The 21755-nt window shown below is 48.3% G+C and overlaps 1 protein-coding gene across 1 annotated transcript in view; it reads left to right on the top strand.

Moving 5' to 3' along the window:
• The window catches only part of LOC133355925 (ATP-binding cassette sub-family B member 6-like), a 54565-nt gene that overhangs the window by 12878 nt on the left and 19932 nt on the right, over positions 1 to 21755 (top strand). Inside the window, 5 exon segments of the mRNA XM_061573353.1 lie at positions 1810 to 1947; positions 4204 to 4408; positions 6184 to 6276; positions 9896 to 10088; positions 11732 to 11853. Of these exon segments, the coding sequence (XP_061429337.1) occupies positions 1810 to 1947; positions 4204 to 4408; positions 6184 to 6276; positions 9896 to 10088; positions 11732 to 11853 (751 nt within the window).

Here is a 21755-nt window from a genome sequence, read left to right on the forward strand (position 1 = left end):
AGCGAGTGCGATGCCGATCACACGAGGTTCGAATTCGACCCTCGATCGATGACTGCGCCATCGCCGCACACGCGTCGAATAAAAAGCAAGGGACAATTCCTTACTTGCTAACAACTCCTCTACCATTTTTCATTGTTGGAGGGGTTGCCCCCCCCCCCCCTACCTGAAAATCCTGGCTCCGCCATTGGGGACAGGAATTGTCGCGGTAATCCTCTCGTTGGAACCTTTCGGCGTGTTGTATTGTGCTCCCGTTTTGTTGTAATATAAAAATAGATATATTTGCTCAAATAAGTATAGGATGGTGGTCATGCCTGAATGAGTAGTATACATTCCACGTCCCTATGGCTGGGGACTTAGCCCCCCAGAGCACAACCACTGTTGACGTCTTCATTTTACTTAATTTATTTTACTTTACGGTACTTTATTTTGTAGACCATAGAGGCACGATGGGCTGAATACAGTTTTTTTTGGGTTGGTTTGTAAACCCACGGCATGTATTCGAATTGCAAATGTTGTGGATTTACTCTCCAATACGTCGGTGTGCTGTGCTTGCAACTAATTGGCACGTTTTGTTTCCATGACAAACCTTCATAATTGGCTGTGTCGGTTGGTGGTGGGTTTCTTGATACATTTATATTCTTACGATCTAACCAAAAAACACCTCTGGATAATATTGGTCACGATAGCCTATGATGTGCTAAAATGGTGGGCTTTGTTAACCTCCATTAAATTTTATTCTTTTAAATTGCCTTCACAACACGATTCAGTGTCACAAGTCTATACAATCATAACATATTTGTATACATCGTAAAATAGTAAATTACATTCATAAAGCACCTTTGTACCGGGTACTCAAAGCACTGCACGTGACAAAAATTGCATTGATCACATTGCATTGTGACTCTTCTAGTGGCTACATATGTTCACGTACGAGTTGAAACTACAGCAATCGATTTTCACTCTCATGATTAAAGGCTTGCATTGTGAGAGCAAGAATCGATTATAATCTGAACAATTATCGTTACGCCCCTACTTTACATTAAACAAGGCGGGTGTCCGCATGATTATTTATTCCTTGTCTCTCGGACAAGCGAGTCAGCTCAAGCTCGCTCAAGACGGTCATGTTACGTGAATATCCTGAGCAATCACCGCCCCCTCCGATTCTTCGCTCGACATTTAGAAACATGTGTTCAGAGTAATTTGGCTGCTATAAATGTCCACGTGCTTGAGCTGTCTACTTCGTTGAGCTATCATTTGTGGCCAGGTCACTTCTGAAAAAGAGCTACGTATCTCACTGGGCCTTACCTGGTAAGATAAAATAAAAATAGTTTAATTGGCAGACTAACGACCGTTTGTGGGCCAGGTACACCTGCCGTGAGGGAGCCTTTTCAAATCTCCATATATATAAATGGCAAAGTTGTGAATATGTGTGTCTGTTCAAAATGTTTAGCGTACTTCCCGACTGTACACCATGAAAACATTCTAAAAATACACTTTCGTTTTTTTGTTGGGGGGGGGGGGGGAGCTCAACAGGTCTGTCGAGGAGACAGAGTCTGACAGACCAGTTCTCCACCTGAGGACGGCTGCTTGCGTTGTGTCCGAAACGTCGTGATAATTATTTTATTATGTTTTATTATTATTATTTTATTATTTACATTCTACGTGACTTTACCGAAAGAACCAAGAAGATGAATCCCTGCAGTCACGAAAGAAGCTTTAAATCGAAATTTGTTTCGTGATAGTTGCGTTCCGTTGCTTCGGTACGTGTGCTGGATGACTGACGGCATGCGGTCGGCCCGTGTCATGCAGGTTGACTTTGGGCTGTGGGTGTCGCGCTTCGTGTGCGGCCTGGCGCTCTTCGTCCTGGGACTGCGGGCGCCGGGGTTGCCCCCCCGACCCTACTCCGTGCTCATCAATGAGGGCGAGCGGGACGTGGAACAGGCGAGGGTGAGGACCTCCACTCGTCGCTTCTTTCCTTCACTCGTCGCTCCTCTTCACCCGTCGCGACTCTTCACTCCTTCTCACCTGAATCTTGGCGACGCCGATTGCGAACGCTCCACGTGTTCATCAGGGATACTGCCACCGGCCATGCGGCTCTGTAGTGGAGCGAGCTGGCCGCGATCGGAAGGTCGCGAGTTAAAAATCTTGGTTGGCGGTTGACCGAGCCCATGATTCTTCACTGTGAGGTCGATAAAATAGGTTCCACTTTTGGGGGGAATAAGCAGAGGCAGTCCAGTGGATAGACTTTCTTCCACCGTAGGAATGTGGAATTTCTACCACTGGCTCAGGACTTTAAACTGGAGATGAGCACCGCCTCAATGCTCATTTGAAGCAGGAAATTACTTTGACTAAAAGTGACCCTGAACAGAAGAGAACTGTGGTGAATGTGTTATTGGCAAATGTGACGAGTTTTTGTTAATTGTGCTTGTGCACCGCTGCCAATGCAGCGTCATGCATCTTTGTTTGGTATTGCAGATAGGTTTGCTCGATTGTTGAGTTTTCTTAAACAAATTTACGGAATCGATTATTAATTACAAAACTCACGGACTTGGTAAGATTGAAGTTCAATTTGAGTTATGATCAAGCCAATGTAAATGCATCAACGTTCAAACGGCATGGCTGCATTCCATTGTGATTCGTTACGTGACAACCCATTACATATGTAGTGAGTCCAACTGAGTTGCAGACGTTGTCTTGGGAGCAACACTATTTATTCCACCAACTCAACATAACAACCTACACTTGGGTGTTGAATGCCCATCTCGCCACGCTACGGCAGAACTAGACACGGTTCGCTATCCCGGCCCGGAACACAAGCTGGGTCCCGGACCGCGTGGCTAGAGGCTTCTTCAACCCGACGAGGATCATCATCACCAGCAACACGAAGAACCCCGAGCCCCTCACAGGGCCCCCGTTATATCGGCCTGGGCTGGGGCTAGCTCCGCTCCTCGCCCCGCCCACCTTCTAGATCTCTCGAGCTCTTTCCCGAAGGCTCCCGAGAGCTCCTCTATACCACGTGACCGCCCAGCGGCCCCCGTCCACCGGTGGCCCCCCTCCAATATCATCCGGTCACGTGTCGGCTGGTCAACCAGCGTATCATGTCCCAACGTAACCCTGGCTGGCTGACGCTCCCTCTCGCTCCCTCACCGGGAGCCCGCACCGCACGCTGCTCGCGTTGCCTCCATGCTGACCAGCGCTCACCCAAGCCCCGCTAGGGCTGGTACTACGCCCAGTACGTGGGCTACACGTAATGCGAACAGTCACTACACATAGAAAAAACATTTTAAAAAGGTCTTGCTTCAATAAACAGTGGGAGGGTGACTTGGCCCATCATTTGTATGAAGATGATAAAATGACCACCACTTAATTGGCACGAGACAGTGGTCTCATAATTGAAATGCGACCTTCCACCACGGAATTGGGGAATGTCTAAGAGTAATCAGGTAATCGTACTACGTTTCTCTCCAAAGTAGCCCTCATGACCCGAGTTGACTGTAGCAATCGTAATTTGGTCATCGTTTTTAATTGTCATAATTCACTTGGTCTAGTTGACCAATTCGAAAAAAAATTCTGTCCACCCATAATGACCAAATATTGGTGTGAGGGTCGTGCAATTTTCCCTCTACAAATATTATTAATTACATCTCTTTCTAGATAGTCAATTACGCTTGTTTGGTCTTTGTACATGCACTGCAGTCTTTCATGACATTACAAATGATCTTAATTGTGGTTATCCAGAACAGACCGTACAAGATATAACTAAGCAATGCCCGATCCACAAATATGAAGGAGACATCAGAGTGATACACTCACGCTGCTCCTGACGCGGTTATCTGGCTTGACCACCTGAATGTGAAATTGTAGTTGTTGCTCTGCATCACCGGCGCAGCCATATGATAGAAGAATATCAGAGTCAGTGTGCTTCTGTCTTCGTCACGCTTGACGATTATCACCCATTCTTAGTCCATAGCAGACTCAAACAAATGAAATAGAGAAACGCCCCGTTGACGATCATCGTCAACGTGGTGTTTAGTTTTTTTGTGTTTAGTGTGTTGTCCTTCCCCCCCCCACCGCACCTCCGATTAGCATCGTTGGCTACGTACAGCGCGCGAAAGAAGTTCAACGCACGTACAACTCGTAACAGATTCCCGTCAGCGATTTCGTTCCAACGAAAAATCAACGGGAACGCTTTTCCATTTGCAGCCCCTGCTGGGGGGCGCTGGCGCGGCGCGAGCGGCGCCGAACGCCTCCGCGTGGGTGGACTTCCGCAAGAAGGTGCGCCTGCTGGTGCCGTACATGTGGCCGCGGGGCAGCGTGCGTCTGCAGCTCGCTGTGCTGCTCTGCCTGGTCATGCTGGCGGGCGAGCGCGTCGTCAATGTGTTCGTGCCGCTCTACTACAAGAACATCGGTGCGTGGCCTGCCCCCCAAAAATAATAAGAACAATACAAAAAAACGATAGCAGTACAAAATAGAGAAAAGGTTAGCAAGTCACGAGGATTAAACAATGGTAAATAACTAATTTCCTCTGCGAGCAGTGGGGTGATGGGTGCTGATGTGTAATCCCAGTTGTATTGGTTCGTGGAACCTCGGTAAACCAAGAATCGGTTTTGCGAATTTAATGTTCACCTCAACATCGTGATTTGCAATGTAAAGTAAGTGGGCGAGGGTAAGGACGTATCGGTCGAAGGGGATGGTGGCCAGTGGTCAGGATTCAAGACGACACAGACACCCAAAGCAGGGAATGCTTTGTCTAGTTATTTTGTAAGTGTTGTGTTTTGACCAACAACAAAAAAAAAACTGATGGAAACTAATATTCACCAACACTAGAATAAGTCCCCTATGTTATTCACATAATTTATTAATTCCCTTCACACAGTCGGCCAACAAATATTAACTTGAAATCAAGCCTCCACAAGTATTTATAGCGCTCTGTTGCGAATGCACCCATGCATGTGTCAAAAATAGGTCACTTCACTGGTGGTTGTAAGGCAGTATGCAATGATCTCAAAGGCATTGCATCTACTTCGGAATGCTTTTTGTACATTTTTGTCTTTCCCTCCCAATGTCGTGAGACCAGTGATCCGTTTGCAACTCTCACAGAGCAGTTCGTCACCTCGTGTTGTCGACCAAACAGCAAAAAATAGATACCAGAGAACTACTGAAATCTCAGCTGACCTCTTATCCACGCTTATCGGGCAGCATTTTCCCACCCACCCTGCTCCATAAGCAGTATTTGGAATGTTTGTCACAAACTGATGTTTTAAATTTGCCAGATTTACAATTCATACGAATTGAGTACACGGCAAAATGTTACGAACATTTTTTGTTTGTGTGTGTGCAGTCATTGGCAACCAAGCTGCACTTGAGCCATATTTAACCAATGGGTGCCTGCCCAGATTCAAACCCAGCACCTCAGCGGTGCCAGCTCGATGTGTGCCGACATTTGAGCCAACAGGCCACCCTTTAAAAACAACGGTACATTGGACTTTGCTTCCTACCCCGTAAGCGTGTGATCTGTCCCATTTTCACTTATTGTCCGTTATTTACCCACAAAGCCACGCTAAGCCCAATGACTCTTCCTTAGGGGCACCACTTTGGCGAGATGTTGACTACTTCGCCTGATACACAGGAGGTCATTGGTTCGATCCTGGCCATGACACCTGTATATTTGGAGTTTGCATGTTCTCTCTCTCTCTCCATGGTCACGTGGATTTTTCTCTGGGTCGTTCGGTTTTTCATTCCACATTTAGAAACATGCGTTTAGAGTATTTGGCTGATGTAAATTTCCACGTGATAAGCTACTTAGTTGAGCTTTCATTTGTGGCCAGGCCGCATCTAAAAAAGAGCTATATAGCTCAGTGGGCCTTACCTGGTAAAATAAAAATTGTTTCTAGAAGGGTACAATACCAATTGCAATGTAATGTTTGTGGCCGTGGAAGTAAACTGAAGAACCCAGAGGAAACCCAATGCAGAACAGAGGGTGAACCGTATACGCTCCACACAGAAAGGTGTTCGAGGCAGAAATCGAACCCAGGCCATTTTTTGCTGCAATGCACAATTATTACCACTGCTCCACCCCCCTGCCCACCGCAAAGACCCATTGTAGAAGGTTAAATTCACGTTTTCACGGCGACCATAATAAACGCTGCCCCTTGTCTCTTCTTCCCGTGGTGGGTTACCCAGTCAATGACCTCACGCAGGAGGCTCCCTGGAGTACCGTGGCCTGGACTGTGGTCACCTATGTGGGGCTCAAGTTTCTGCAGGGCGGAGGGGCAGGTACGTGTGCGCACTTGAGCGTGGCCTCGCTGTCGAGCTCCTTTCAGCGGTCGCTTTTTTGTGGGTTTTTAAGCGAGTTGCCGGTTCGTTTGCGAAGTCGTCTTTTGGCTAAACGTTTTCAACGATGGTAATAAAAAAAAAAAAGCAGAATAATAAGTGGAACGGCCTCACCGTGTTTGTCTCGCCCTTTTGCCTCCTTAACACCGGGCAACTCGGCATTGTTTATTAAACCGGCCTCTCCTTGCTGATGAGTCCAGTGTGCCATTGGTCAGTGGTCTTCAGTTACATTTTTATTTGGCAATGAGGCAGATGCCTACTGCAGTGGTTGACTTTGGAATAGATTGACCCTAGCCATGAGAATGATGAATTTCCACCACTGTTGCAGGACCACCTACAGCGATGAGCATGGCCACATTTCACATCTCAGCAAGGAGACGCTTCGAGAGAGGCATTCTACATGCGACGACGAACATCCAAATACGTTGATGACCGTGCTCCTGTTAAAAGTCGCATGTGAATATTTTGAATCTGGCAGGTGGAAAGTATCAATGGGATCCCATGGCGGCTGTAGCTGCCCGATGCCTTTTCAGGCTCATCTTCTTGGTACTTTCGGTAAAGTCACGTAGAAGGGAAATAATAAAATAATAAAAATAAAACATAATAAAATAATTCTCACAACGTTTCTTTCACAACGCAAGCAGCCGTCCTCAGGTGAAGAACAGGTCTGTCGGAAAGACAGCGTCTTTTCAGGTGAAGAACAGGTCTGTCGGAAAGACAGCGTCCTCAGGTGAAGAACAGGTCTGTCGGAAAGACAGCGTCCTCAGGTGAAGAACCGGTCTGTCGGAAAGACAGCGTCCTCAGGTGAAGAACAGGTCTGTCGGAAAGACAGCGTCCTCAGGTGAAGAACAGGTCTGTCGGAATGACAGCGTCCTCAAGTGAAGAACAGGTCTGTCGGAAAGACAGCGTCCTCAGGTGAAGAACCGGTCTGTCGGAAAGACAGCGTCCTCAGGTGAAGAACAGGTCTGTCGGAAAGACAGCGTCCTCAGGTGAAGAACAGGTCTGTCGGAAAGACAGCGTCCTCAGGTGAAGAACAGGTCTGTCGGAAAGACAGCGTCCTCAGGTGAAGAACAGGTCTGTCGGAAAGACAGCGTCCTCAGGTGAAGAACAGGTCTGTCGGAAAGACAGCGTCCTCAGGTGAAGAACAGGTCTGTCGGAAAGACAGCGTCCTCAGGTGAAGAACAGGTCTGTCGGAAAGACAGCGTCCTCAGGTGAAGAACAGGTCTGTCGGAAAGACAGCGTCCTCAGGTGAAGAACAGGTCTGTCGGAAAGACAGCGTCCTCAGGTGAAGAACAGGTCTGTCGGAAAGACAGCGTCCTCAGGTGAAGAACAGGTCTGTCGGAAAGACAGCGTCCTCAGGTGAAGAACAGGTCTGTCGGAAAGACAGCGTCCTCAGGTGAAGAACAGGTCTGTCGGAAAGACAGCGTCCTCAGGTGAAGAACAGGTCTGTCGGAAAGACAGCGTCCTCAGGTGAAGAACAGGTCTGTCGGAAAGACAGCGTCCTCAGGTGAAGAACAGGTCTGTCGGAAAGACAGCGTCCTCAGGTGAAGAACAGGTCTGTCGGAAAGACAGCGTCCTCAGGTGAAGAACAGGTCTGTCGGAAAGACAGCGTCCTCAGGTGAAGAACAGGTCTGTCGGAAAGACAGCGTCCTCAGGTGAAGAACAGGTCTGTCGGAAAGACAGCGTCCTCAGGTGAAGAACAGGTCTGTCGGAAAGACAGCGTCCTCAGGTGAAGAACAGGTCTGTCGGAAAGACAGCGTCCTCAGGTGAAGAACAGGTCTGTCGGAAAGACAGCGTCCTCAGGTGAAGAACAGGTCTGTCGGAAAGACAGCGTCCTCAGGTGAAGAACAGGTCTGTCGGAAAGACAGCGTCCTCAGGTGAAGAACAGGTCTGTCGGAAGACAGCGTCCTCAGGTGAAGAACAGGTCTGTTGGAAAGACAGCGTCCTCAGGTGAAGAACAGGTCTGTCGGAAAGACAGCGTCCTCAGGTGAAGAACAGGTCTGTCGGAAAGACAGCGTCCTCAGGTGAAGAACAGGTCTGTCGGAAAGACAGCGTCCTCAGGTGAAGAACAGGTCTGTCGGAAAGACAGCGTCCTCAGGTGAAGAACAGGTCTGTCGGAAAGACAGCGTCCTCAGGTGAAGAACAGGTCTGTCGGAAAGACAGCGTCCTCAGGTGAAGAACCGGTCTGTCGGAAAGACAGCGTCCTCAGGTGAAGAACAGGTCTGTCGGAAAGACAGCGTCCTAGGGTGAAGAACAGGTCTGTCGGAAAGACAGCGTCCTAGGGTGAAGAACAGGTCTGTCGGAAAGACAGCGTCCTAGGGTGAAGAACAGGTCTGTCGGAAAGACAGCGTCTTTTCAGGTTGCGTGTCATCCGGCACAGTATCTGACTTTGCGCCGCAATGTGCTGGAAGATTCATCGGGAACCGAATCTATTCACTGAAATCCATTCAGTCGAACACGATGTGTGTGTGTGTGTGGTGTCGCAACCCACAATTCCTCTCTCTACGCATTCCCTTGCTGAAATGTGCAGTGTGTCGGTGCGTCTGGCCTTGAAGCTCATGGTGGAAATTCCACATTCTAATGGCCTATCCACCGATCAACCACTGCAGTCGGCATCGTGCCTCACCATCGAAATCACTGCAAACGTATCTGAGTAGCTATCTGACCCTATCTTACAAAGATATGTAGTGTCTTAATAATAGGGTTTTCCCCTTTTTTCTGGCAAAAAATCTGAAACCTCTTTACAAGGATGCATGTCAACATTAACCGAAATACTTGCAGTAAAAATGCAAAAAAAACACACTATAATAATATTTTGGCATTGTCCTTGAAACGCATTGGTCCACACCAGGGATGGCTTTCTTTTGAGCCTCGACCCAATTGGTGCTCAACCAGAGGACGCCTAAAGGCGTACAGCTCAAAGACAATGTACTATCAAAGTAATGGTTAATGCAGACATGAATCCTTGTAAAAAGGTTTCAGTTTTGTTGCCAGAAAAAAGAGGGAAAAACCCTATTATTATATTTTGGTACTGGCAAAGGAGGTCTAATGATGTAGTATCTCATTCGAAGTCTCTTTACAGAAATTAGAAAATTGGACGTAGGATTAACGGTGTTTGAGATAGAGTGGGGTTCTTACAAGTGTAGTTATGGTAACAGGAGAACGGGCAGGAGAGGTTAAGGAGGGGTTGGGGTAGGGGGAGTGATAGAGATAGTGATAGGGGTAGAGGTAGTGATAAATTAAGCACGGGCACCTAAGTACAACTACTTTGTTTAATCAAACTCTATGTATTTATTAACATTATACATTTTTTCATCGATTGAGAACCAAAGGGGTGCCAGGCTGCAGTAAAGGATAAGAACCACTGTTATAGATGCAGGGGTAGTGACAGGGGTAGTGATAGGGGTAGTGATAGGGGGTAGTGATAGGAGTCCAGGTAGGCCTGGTCGTAGCTGGGGGGGGGGGGGGGGGGGGGCGAGGGCAGGGAGTAGCGGCAGTGGTTTCACGGCTTTCCTCCCCGGTCTTGTCTCCGTGCCCCCCCCCACCGCGTGTCGTGGAGCAGGCTCGTCCGGCTTCATCAGCAACATGCGCTCCTTCGTGTGGATCCGCGTGCAGCAGTTCACGAACCGCGAGGTGCAGGTGCAGCTCTTTGAGCACCTGCACTCGCTGTCGCTGCGCTGGCACCTGGGCCGCAAGACGGGCGAGGTGCTGCGCAGCGTCGACCGCGGCACCAGCAGCATCAACAGCCTGCTCAGGTGCGTGCGTGTGTGCGTGCGTGTGTGCGTGCGTGTGTGCGTGCGTGTGTGCGTGTGTGCGTGCGTGTTCCTCAAGTGCGTAGTGGACTCGGTCTTCGATGAGTACCTTGTGCGGCGTGTGAATGTCATCAGCACCGGGGAGAGGAAGGCGGCCGGGCATGGTGGTGCTGGCCACCCACCCCTTCGTGTGCCATGCTGGCCTTAATAGGTGCTCATTAACAGGACTTGCTTCTCCAGCGTATGTGCGTGTGTCTCAGGTGTGTGTGTGTGTGTGTCTCAGGTGTGTGTGTGTGTGTCTCAGGTGTGTGTCGAGTGCGTGTGTGTGCGCTTCTCTGGTATAGGTGTGTCTCAGGTCTGTGTGTGTGTGTCTCAGGTTTTCAGTTTCATTTATTTGGTGTCGCCCTGTGAGCCATTCCGCTCTTGAATCGGGTGCAACAAAAACATGAACAAGAAAACATCTTAAAGTGACAATGCGCAAACAGAAAAATCCAGGAAAAAACTGCAGTGTCTTCCAGAAAAAAAGCACCGTACACCAACGCTGTGCAAAAATCCCAGTGGGATGCAAGTCAAACAACAACAACTTAGATTAAAAAAAACATCATTCTAACTCCGTACTACAACAAACAAACATGGCCAAACCAAAAAACTTTTCGAAATCACCAAAATAAAGCCATAAAAGCAATGTAACAGTGATCATAGGAACTGTGACCGAAATTTCACAATAAACGACATAAACAACATGTACCAACAAACCCTGTAGCCATAGCTGGCTGCATGAGTCACTCCACAACAGCAGGAGCATCAGTAGGAGTATCCAAATTTTTCAAATGCACCTTTAAAGATCAGCACACTAAATCAAAACACAAGATCATACGTTGCAAGCGGTCATCCGGAACGAAAACATTTGATTTCAGGCCACTGAATAGCAGTGGCAGCTAGGGGTGTACAACTCCTCTAGAGCAGTTTTGAGTGAAGATCTCATAGGTAGTGATTCAAGTTGCAGTTTATTGGCAATTGCATTCCAGACCCTGGGGGCCTCAATAGCAAAGGCCCTTCCTCAAGTATTTGTACGGCAATAGGGAATGTAAAGCTGGTAAATGAGCGAAGACCTTAGGTAACATTTGTTCTTCGAAACAGAGAGGAGATCCAGCAGGTAGTCCGCGGATTTTTTTGTAAGTACATCGTGAATAAATAAGATCTGGTGCACAAGCCGTCGAACATTATAGTATAGGTGTGTCAAGTGCGTGTGTGCACGCTTTTCCGGTCTGTGTGTGTCTCAAGTGTGGGTGTGTGTGCGTGTGCTTCTCCAGTGTGTGCGTCAGAGATGAGCGAGCATGCCAGCCTATGGATGTAACGGTTCTCCCGCTTAGCGATTTGACAAATTGGATTCAATAATTTATTTTTGTATATTTTTTCATCTTGCTTATACTGTGTCTCGTTTGTTCCATGTCCATTCTACACCATTATCGAAATGCAGCATGCGCATAGCATTTGCTTACAAGTTGCATACAATGTAACTAATCAGATTTTACATGCGCAATTCCATGTGTGTTGTGAGCCTCATTCTATAATGAAGTCTCCCGGAATAAACTCTCGTAACGATTGCGTTATCTCTTAATGCGTAATTCGTTGTGGTCCTGCAGCTACATTGTGTTCAGCATTTTGCCCACGATCGTTGACATCGTGATCGCCATCATCTACTTCGTCACGTTCTTCAACGCCTGGTTCGGCCTCATTGTCTTCGTCTGCATGTGCGTCTATCTCGGTGAGTGGAGGCTCACCCACTCTGGGTGGCTACCAGCACAGGTTCAAGACCTGACCACTACCACCATTAACACAGACACAAGGCCTCACCACCACCATCATTGACACAGACCTCACCACTACCATCATTAACACAGACACAAGGCCTCACCACTACCATCATTAACACAGACACAAGGCCTCACCACCACCATCATTGACACAGACCTCACCACTACCATCATTAACACATACCCCAGGCCTCACCACTACCATCATTAACACAGACACAAGGCCTCACCACTACCATCATTAACACAGACACAAGGCCTCACCACCACCATCATTGACACAGACCTCACCACTACCATCATTAACACAGACACAAGGCCTCACCACTACCACCATTAACACAGACACAAGGCCTCACCACCACCATCATTGACACAGACCTCACCACTACCATCATTAACACATACCCCAGGCCTCACCACTACCATCATTAACACAGACACAAGGCCTCACCACCACCATCATTGACACAGACCTCACCACTACCATCATTAACACATACCCCAGGCCTCACCACTACCATCATTAACACAGACACAAGGCCTCACCACCACCATCATTGACACAGACCTCACCACTACCATCATTAACACATACCCCAGGCCTCACCACTACCATCATTAACACAGACACAAGGCCTCACCACTACCATCATTAACACAGACACAAGGCCTCACCACCACCATCATTGACACAGACCTCACCACTACCATCATTAACACAGACACAAGGCCTCACCACTACCACCATTAACACAGACACAAGGCCTCACCACCACCATCATTGACACAGACCTCAACACTACCATCATTAACACATACCCCAGGCCTCACCACTACCATCATTAACACAGACACAAGGCCTCACCACCACCATCATTGACACAGACCTCACCACTACCATCATTAACACATACCCCAGGCCTCACCACTACCATCATTAACACAGACACAAGACCTCACCACTACCATCATTAACACAGACACAAGGCCTCACCACTACCATCATTAACACAGACACAAGGCCTCACCACCACCATCATTGACACAGACCTCACCACTACCATCATTAACACATACCCCAGGCCTCACCACTACCATCATTAACACAGACACAAGGCCTCACCACCACCATCATTGACACAGACCTCACCACTACCATCATTAACACATACACAAGGCCTCACCACTACCATCATTAACACAGACACAAGGCCTCACCACTACCATCATTAACACATACCCCAGGCCTCACCACCACCATCATTGACACAGACCTCACCACTACCATCATTAACACATACCCCAGGCCTCACCACTACCATCATTAACACAGACACAAGGCCTCACCACCACCATCATTGACACAGACCTCACCACTACCATCATTAACACATACCCCAGGCCTCACCACTACCATCATTAACACAGACACAAGGCCTCACCACTACCATCATTAACACAGACACAAGGCCTCACCACCACCATCATTGACACAGACCTCACCACTACCATCATTAACACATACCCCAGGCCTCACCACTACCATCATTAACACAGACACAAGGCCTCACCACTACCATCATTAACACAGACACAAGGCCTCACCACCACCATCATTGACACAGACCTCACCACTACCATCATTAACACATACACAAGGCCTCGCCACTACCATCATTGACACAGACCTCACCACTACCATCATTAACACAGACACAAGGCCTCACCACCACCATCATTGACACAGACCTCACCACTACCATCATTAACACAGACACAAGGCCTCACCACTACCATCATTAACACAGACACAAGGCCTCACCACTACCATCATTAACACAGACACAAGGCCTCACCACTACCATCATTAACACAGACACAAGGCCTCACCACTACCATCATTAACACAGACACAAGGCCTCACCACTACCATCATTAACACAGACACAGACCTCACCACTACCATCATTAACACATACCCCAGGCCTCACCACTACCATCATTAACACAGACACAAGGCCTCACCACTACCATCATTAACACAGACACAAGGCCTCACCACTACCATCATTAACACATACCCCAGGCCTCACCACTACCATCATTAACACAGACACAAGGCCTCACCACTACCATCATTAACACATACCCCAGGCCTCACCACTACCATCATTAACACAGACACAGACCTCACCACTACCATCATTAACACATACCCCAGGCCTCACCACTACCATCATTAACACAGACACAAGGCCTCACCACTACCATCATTAACACAGACACAAGGCCTCACCACCACCATCATTGACACAGACCTCACCACTACCATCATTAACACAGACACAAGGCCTCACCACTACCATCATTAACACAGACACAAGGCCTCACCACCACCATCATTGACACAGACCTCACCACTACCATCATTAACACAGACACAAGGCCTCACCACTACCATCATTAACACATACCCCAGGCCTCACCACTACCATCATTAACACATACCCCAGGCCTCACCACTACCATCATTAACACATACCCCAGGCCTCACCACTACCATCATTAACACAGACACAAGGCCTCACCACCACCATCATTGACACAGACCTCACCACTACCATCATTAACACATACCCCAGGCCTCACCACCACCATCATTGACACAGACACAAGGCCTCACCACTACCATCATTAACACAGACACAAGGCCTCACCACTACCATCATTAACACAGACACAAGGCCTCACCACTACCATCATTAACACAGACACAAGGCCTCACCACCACCATCATTGACACAGACCTCACCACTACCATCATTAACACAGACACAAGGCCTCACCACTACCATCATTAACACATACCCCAGGCCTCACCACTACCATCATTAACACATACCCCAGGCCTCACCACTACCATCATTAACACATACCCCAGGCCTCACCACTACCATCATTAACACAGACACAAGGCCTCACCACCACCATCATTGACACAGACCTCACCACTACCATCATTTACACATACCCCAGGCCTGACCACCACCACAATTAACACAGACACAAGGCCTCACCACCACCATCATTGACACAGACCTCACCACTACCATCATTAACACATACCCCAGGCCTCACCACCACCATCATTGACACAGACACAAGGCCTCACCACTACCATCATTAACACAGACACAAGGCCTCACCACTACCATCATTAACACAGACACAAGGCCTCACCACTACCATCATTAACACAGACACAAGGCCTCACCACCACCATCATTGACACAGACCTCACCACTACCATCATTAACACAGACACAAGGCCTCACCACTACCATCATTAACACAGACACAAGGCCTCACCACTACCATCATTAACACAGACACAAGGCCTCACCACTACCATCATTAACACAGACACAAGGCCTCACCACTACCATCATTAACACATACCCCAGGCCTCACCACTACCATCATTGACACAGACACAAGGCCTCACCACTACCATCATTAACACAGACACAGACCTCACCACTACCATCATTAACACATACCCCAGGCCTCACCACTACCATCATTAACACATACCCCAGGCCTCACCAGTACCATCATTAACACAGACACAGACCTCACCACTACCATCATTAACACATACCCCAGGCCTCACCACTACCATCATTAACACAGACACAGACCTCACCACTACCATCATTAACACATACCCCAGGCCTCACCACTACCATCATTAACACAGACACAAGGCCTCACCACTACCATCATTAACACATACCCCAGGCCTGACCACTACCATCATTAACACAGACACAGACCTCACCACTACCATCATTAACACATACCCCAGGCCTCACCACTACCATCATTAACACAGACACAAGGCCTCACCACTACCATCATTAACACAGACACAAGGCCTCACCACCACCACAATTGACACAGACCTCACCACTACCATCATTAACACATACCCCAGGCCTCACCACTACCATCATTAACACAGACACAAGGCCTCACCACTACCATCATTAACACATACCCCAGGCCTGACCACTACCATCATTAACACAGACACAGACCTCACCACTACCATCATTAACACATACCCCAGGCCTCACCACTACCATCATTAACACAGACACAAGGCCTCACCACTACCATCATTAACACAGACACAAGGCCTCACCACTACCATCATTAACACAGACACAAGGCCTCACCACTACCATCATTAACACAGACACAAGACCTCACCACTACCATCATTAACACATACCCCAGGCCTCACCACTACCATCATTAACACATACCCCAGGCCTCACCACTACCATCATTAACACAGACACAAGGCCTCACCACCACCATCATTAACACAGACACAAGGCCTCACCACCACCATCATTAACACAGACACAAGGCCTCACCACCACCATCATTGACACAGACCTCACCACTACCATCATTAACACATACCCCAGGCCTCACCACTACCGTCATTAACACAGACACAAGGCCTCACCACCACCATCATTGACACAGACCTCACCACTACCATCATTAACACAGACACAAGGCCTCACACTACCATCATTAACACAGACACAAGGCCTCACCACTACCATCATTAACACAGACACAAGGCCTCACCACTACCATCATTAACACATACCCCAGGCCTCACCACTACCATCATTAACACATACCCCAGGCCTCACCACTACCATCATTAACACAGACACAAGGCCTCACCACTACCATCATTAACACATACCCCAGGCCTCACCACTACCATCATTAACACAGACACAGACCTCACCACTACCATCATTAACACATACCCCAGGCCTCACCACTACCATCATTAACACAGACACAAGGCCTCACCACTACCATCATTAACACAGACACAAGGCCTCACCACTACCATCATTAACACATACCCCAGGCCTCACCACTACCATCATTAACACATACCCCAGGCCTCACCACTACCATCATTAACACAGACACAAGGCCTCACCACTACCATCATTAACACATACCCCAGGCCTCACCACTACCATCATTAACACAGACACAGACCTCACCACTACCATCATTAACACATACCCCAGGCCTCACCACTACCATCATTAACACAGACACAAGGCCTCACCACTACCATCATTAACACAGACACAAGGCCTCACCACTACCATCATTAACACATACCCCAGGCCTCACCACTACCATCATTAACACATACCCCAGGCCTCACCACTACCATCATTAACACAGACACAAGGCCTCACCACTACCATCATTAACACATACCCCAGGCCTCACCACTACCATCATTAACACAGACACAGACCTCACCACTACCATCATTAACACATACCCCAGGCCTCACCACTACCATCATTAACACAGACACAGACCTCACCACTACCATCATTAACACATACCCCAGGCCTCACCACTACCATCATTAACACATACCCCAGGCCTCACCACTACCATCATTAACACAGACACAAGGCCTCACCACTACCATCATTAACACATACCCCAGGCCTCACCACTACCATCATTAACACAGACACAGACCTCACCACTACCATCATTAACACATACCCCAGGCCTCACCACTACCATCATTAACACAGACACAAGGCCTCACCACTACCATCATTAACACATACCCCAGGCCTCACCACTACCATCATTAACACAGACACAAGGCCTCACCACTACCATCATTAACACATACCCCAGGCCTCACCACCACCATCATTAACACAGACACAAGGCCTCACCACCACCATCATTAACACAGACACAAGGCCTCACCACTACCATCATTAACACAGACACAAGGCCTCACCACTACCATCATTAACACATACCCCAGGCCTCACCACCACCATCATTGACACAGACACAAGGCCTCACCACTACCATCATTAACACATACCCCAGGCCTCACCACCACCATCATTAACACAGACACAAGGCCTCACCACTACCATCATTAACACATACCCCAGGCCTCACCACCACCATCATTAACACAGACACAAGACCTCACCACTACCATCATTAACACATACCCCAGGCCTCACCACTACCATCATTAACACAGACACAAGACCTCACCACTACCATCATTAACACAGACACAAGACCTCACCACTACCATCATTAACACATACCCCAGGCCTCACCACTACCATCATTAACACAGACACAAGACCTCACCACCACCATCATTGACACAGACCTCACCACTACCATCATTAACACAGACACAAGCCTCACCACTACCATCATTAACACAGACACAAGGCCTCACCACCACCATCATTGACACAGACCTCACCACTACCATCATTAACACAGACACAAGGCCTCACTACTACCATCATTAACACAGACACAAGGCCTCACCACTACCATCATTAACACAGACACAAGGCCTCACCACCACCATCATTGACACAGACCTCACCACTACCATCATTAACACAGACACAAGGCCTCACCACTACCATCATTAACACAGACACAAGGCCTCACCACCACCATCATTGACACAGACCTCACCACTACCATCATTAACACATACCCCAGGCCTCACCACTACCATCATTAACACAGACACAAGGCCTCACCACTACCATCATTAACACAGACACAAGGCCTCACCACCACCATCATTGACACAGACCTCACCACTACCATCATTAACACATACCCCAGGCCTCACCACTACCATAATTAACACAGACACAAGGCCTCACCACTACCATCATTAACACAGACACAAGGCCTCACCACCACCATCATTGACACAGACCTCACCACTACCATCATTAACACAGACACAAGGCCTCACCACTACCATCATTAACACAGACACAAGGCCTCACCACCACCATCATTGACACAGACCTCACCACTACCATCATTAACACATACCCCAGGCCTCACCACTACCATCATTAACACAGACACAAGGCCTCACCACCACCATCATTGACACAGACCTCACCACTACCATCATTAACACATACCCCAGGCCTCACCACTACCATCATTAACACAGACACAAGGCCTCACCACCACCATCATTGACAAAGACCTCACCACTACCATCATTAACACATACCCCAGGCCTCACCACTACCATCATTAACACAGACACAAGGCCTCACCACTACCATCATTAACACAGACACAAGGCCTCACCACCACCATCATCGACACAGACCTCACCACTACCATCATTAACACATACACAAGGCCTCACCACTACCATCATTAACACAGACACAAGGCCTCACCACTACCATCATTAACACAGACACAAGGCCTCACCACTACCATCATTAACACATACCCCAGGCCTCACCACCACCATCATTGACACAGACCTCACCACTACCATCATTAACACATACCCCAGGCCTCACCACTACCATCATTAACACATACCCCAGGCCTCACCACTACCATCATTAACACATACCCCAGGCCTCACCACTACCATCATTAACACATACCCCAGGCCTCACCACTACCATCATTAACACATACCCCAGGCCTCACCACTACCATCATTAACACATACCCCAGGCCTCACCACTACCATCATTAACACAGACACAAGACCTCACCACTACCATCATTAACACATACCCCAGGCCTCACCACTACCATCATTAACACATACCCCAGGCCTCACCACTACCATCATTAACACAGACACAAGACCTCACCACTACCATCATTAACACATACCCCAGGCCTCACCACTACCATCATTAACACAGACACAAGGCCTCACCACTACCATCATTAACACAGACACAAGGCCTCACCACCACCATCATTGACACAGACCTCACCACTACCATCATTAACACATACCCCAGGCCTCACCACTACCATCATTAACACAGACACAAGGCCTCACCACTACCATCATTGACACAGACACAAGGCCTCACCACCACCATCATTGACACAGACACAAGGCCTCACCACTACCATCATTAACACAGACACAAGGCCTCACCACTACCATCATTGACACAGACACAAGGCCTCACCACCACCATCATTAACACAGACACAAGGCCTCACCACTACCATCATTGACACAGACACAAGGCCTCACCACTACCATCATTAACACATACCCCAGGCCTCACCACCACCATCATTGACACAGACACAGACCTCACCACTACCATCATTAACACATACCCCAGGCCTCACCACTACCATCATTGACACAGACACAAGGCCTCACCACTACCATCATTAACACATACCCCAGGCCTCACCACCACCATCATTGACACAGACACAAGGCCTCACCACTACCATCATTAACACAGACACAAGGCCTCACCACCACTATCATTGACACAGACACAAGACCTCACCACTACCATCATTAACACATACCCCAGGCCTCACCACTACCATCATTGACACAGACACAAGGCCTCACCACTACCATCATTAACACATACCCCAGGCCTCACCACCACCATCATTGACACAGACACAAGGCCTCACCACTACCATCATTAACACAGACACAAGGCCTCACCACCACCATCATTGACACAGACACAAGGCCTCACCACTACCATCATTAACACAGACACAAGGCCTCACCACCACCATCATTGACACAGACACAAGACCTCACCACTACCATCATTAACACATACCCCAGGCCTCACCACCACCATCATTGACACAGACACAAGACCTCACCACTACCATCATTAACACATACCCCAGGCCTCACCACTACCATCATTAACACAGACACAAGGCCTCACCACTACCATCATTAACACATACCCCAGGCCTCACCACTACCATCATTAACACAGACACAAGACCTCACGATAGGCCTGACCACCACCACAATTAACACAGACCCAACACCCTCGCTATCACCACTGTGAACAATGTCTTATAATGGCCGAGCAGTAGAAGGTTATGAATTGATTCAAATGCCAAGTCCGGGTTCTACTTAGTCCTTTTACAATGGTTTTTATTGATTTATGTTAACACAATTCTGAGCACAAGGCTAAGGCCCAACACGTCGTGTGCCCAGCAACAGCCAGCACTATCACAGTTATGATCGATAAGAATTGAGCGAAGTTATTAGAGCTTGAAGAAAAGAGATGATGGGAGGGGGAATTCCATGGTGTAAAGCGGTGCGCGGGCAGAAGGATAAGAGACTCTTTGTGACCTGCAGCACGTTGTGTGAACCCGGTGTGGATTGGATGAAACGGTCGGTGTGGTAGAGTGCTCGACCATCGGTGGACAACCTCAATGAGTGAAGCTCAGAGGGGAACTGTAACCACGGTACTGGCAGTAGAAGAGTAATTAGTTTGGCGACGGCCTGCGAGAGAGCGACTAATTGGTGGTTGCACCCCAGGAGCTGTTTGCGGCATTTACGTCCGTTGCACTTGATCCTGTTGTTTCGTGCCGATGTATTTACTCTGATCCGAGTCCCTTTTGAAAGGGTCTGAGGTGGGGCCCTCCCTCGCTTGCTCTCAAGTCACAAACACTCATTACGTTTGTCGACAACACTGACCCGGAAGGGAAATAAAAATAAAATGGTGAAGTTTTGGGAAATGGCCCTTGCTCTGAAGGAAGGACATTGCCCCAAATTTCTTCTGTTAAGAGATGACTAGCTTTACTACCCAGCTTCGCCCGGGACTTGGATTCACCACGCCCGGCCGCCTTTATTTCCCCAGTGGCGAAGTTCACACACCACACCAATTACTCGTTTGAGACTGAGTCGACCTAGGGGAGG

This window comes from Lethenteron reissneri, chromosome 7 (genome assembly GCF_015708825.2).
Source record: "Lethenteron reissneri isolate LAM-NWPU_2019-01 chromosome 7, ASM1570882v1, whole genome shotgun sequence".
NCBI classification, from domain to species: Eukaryota; Metazoa; Chordata; class Hyperoartia; order Petromyzontiformes; family Petromyzontidae; genus Lethenteron; species Lethenteron reissneri.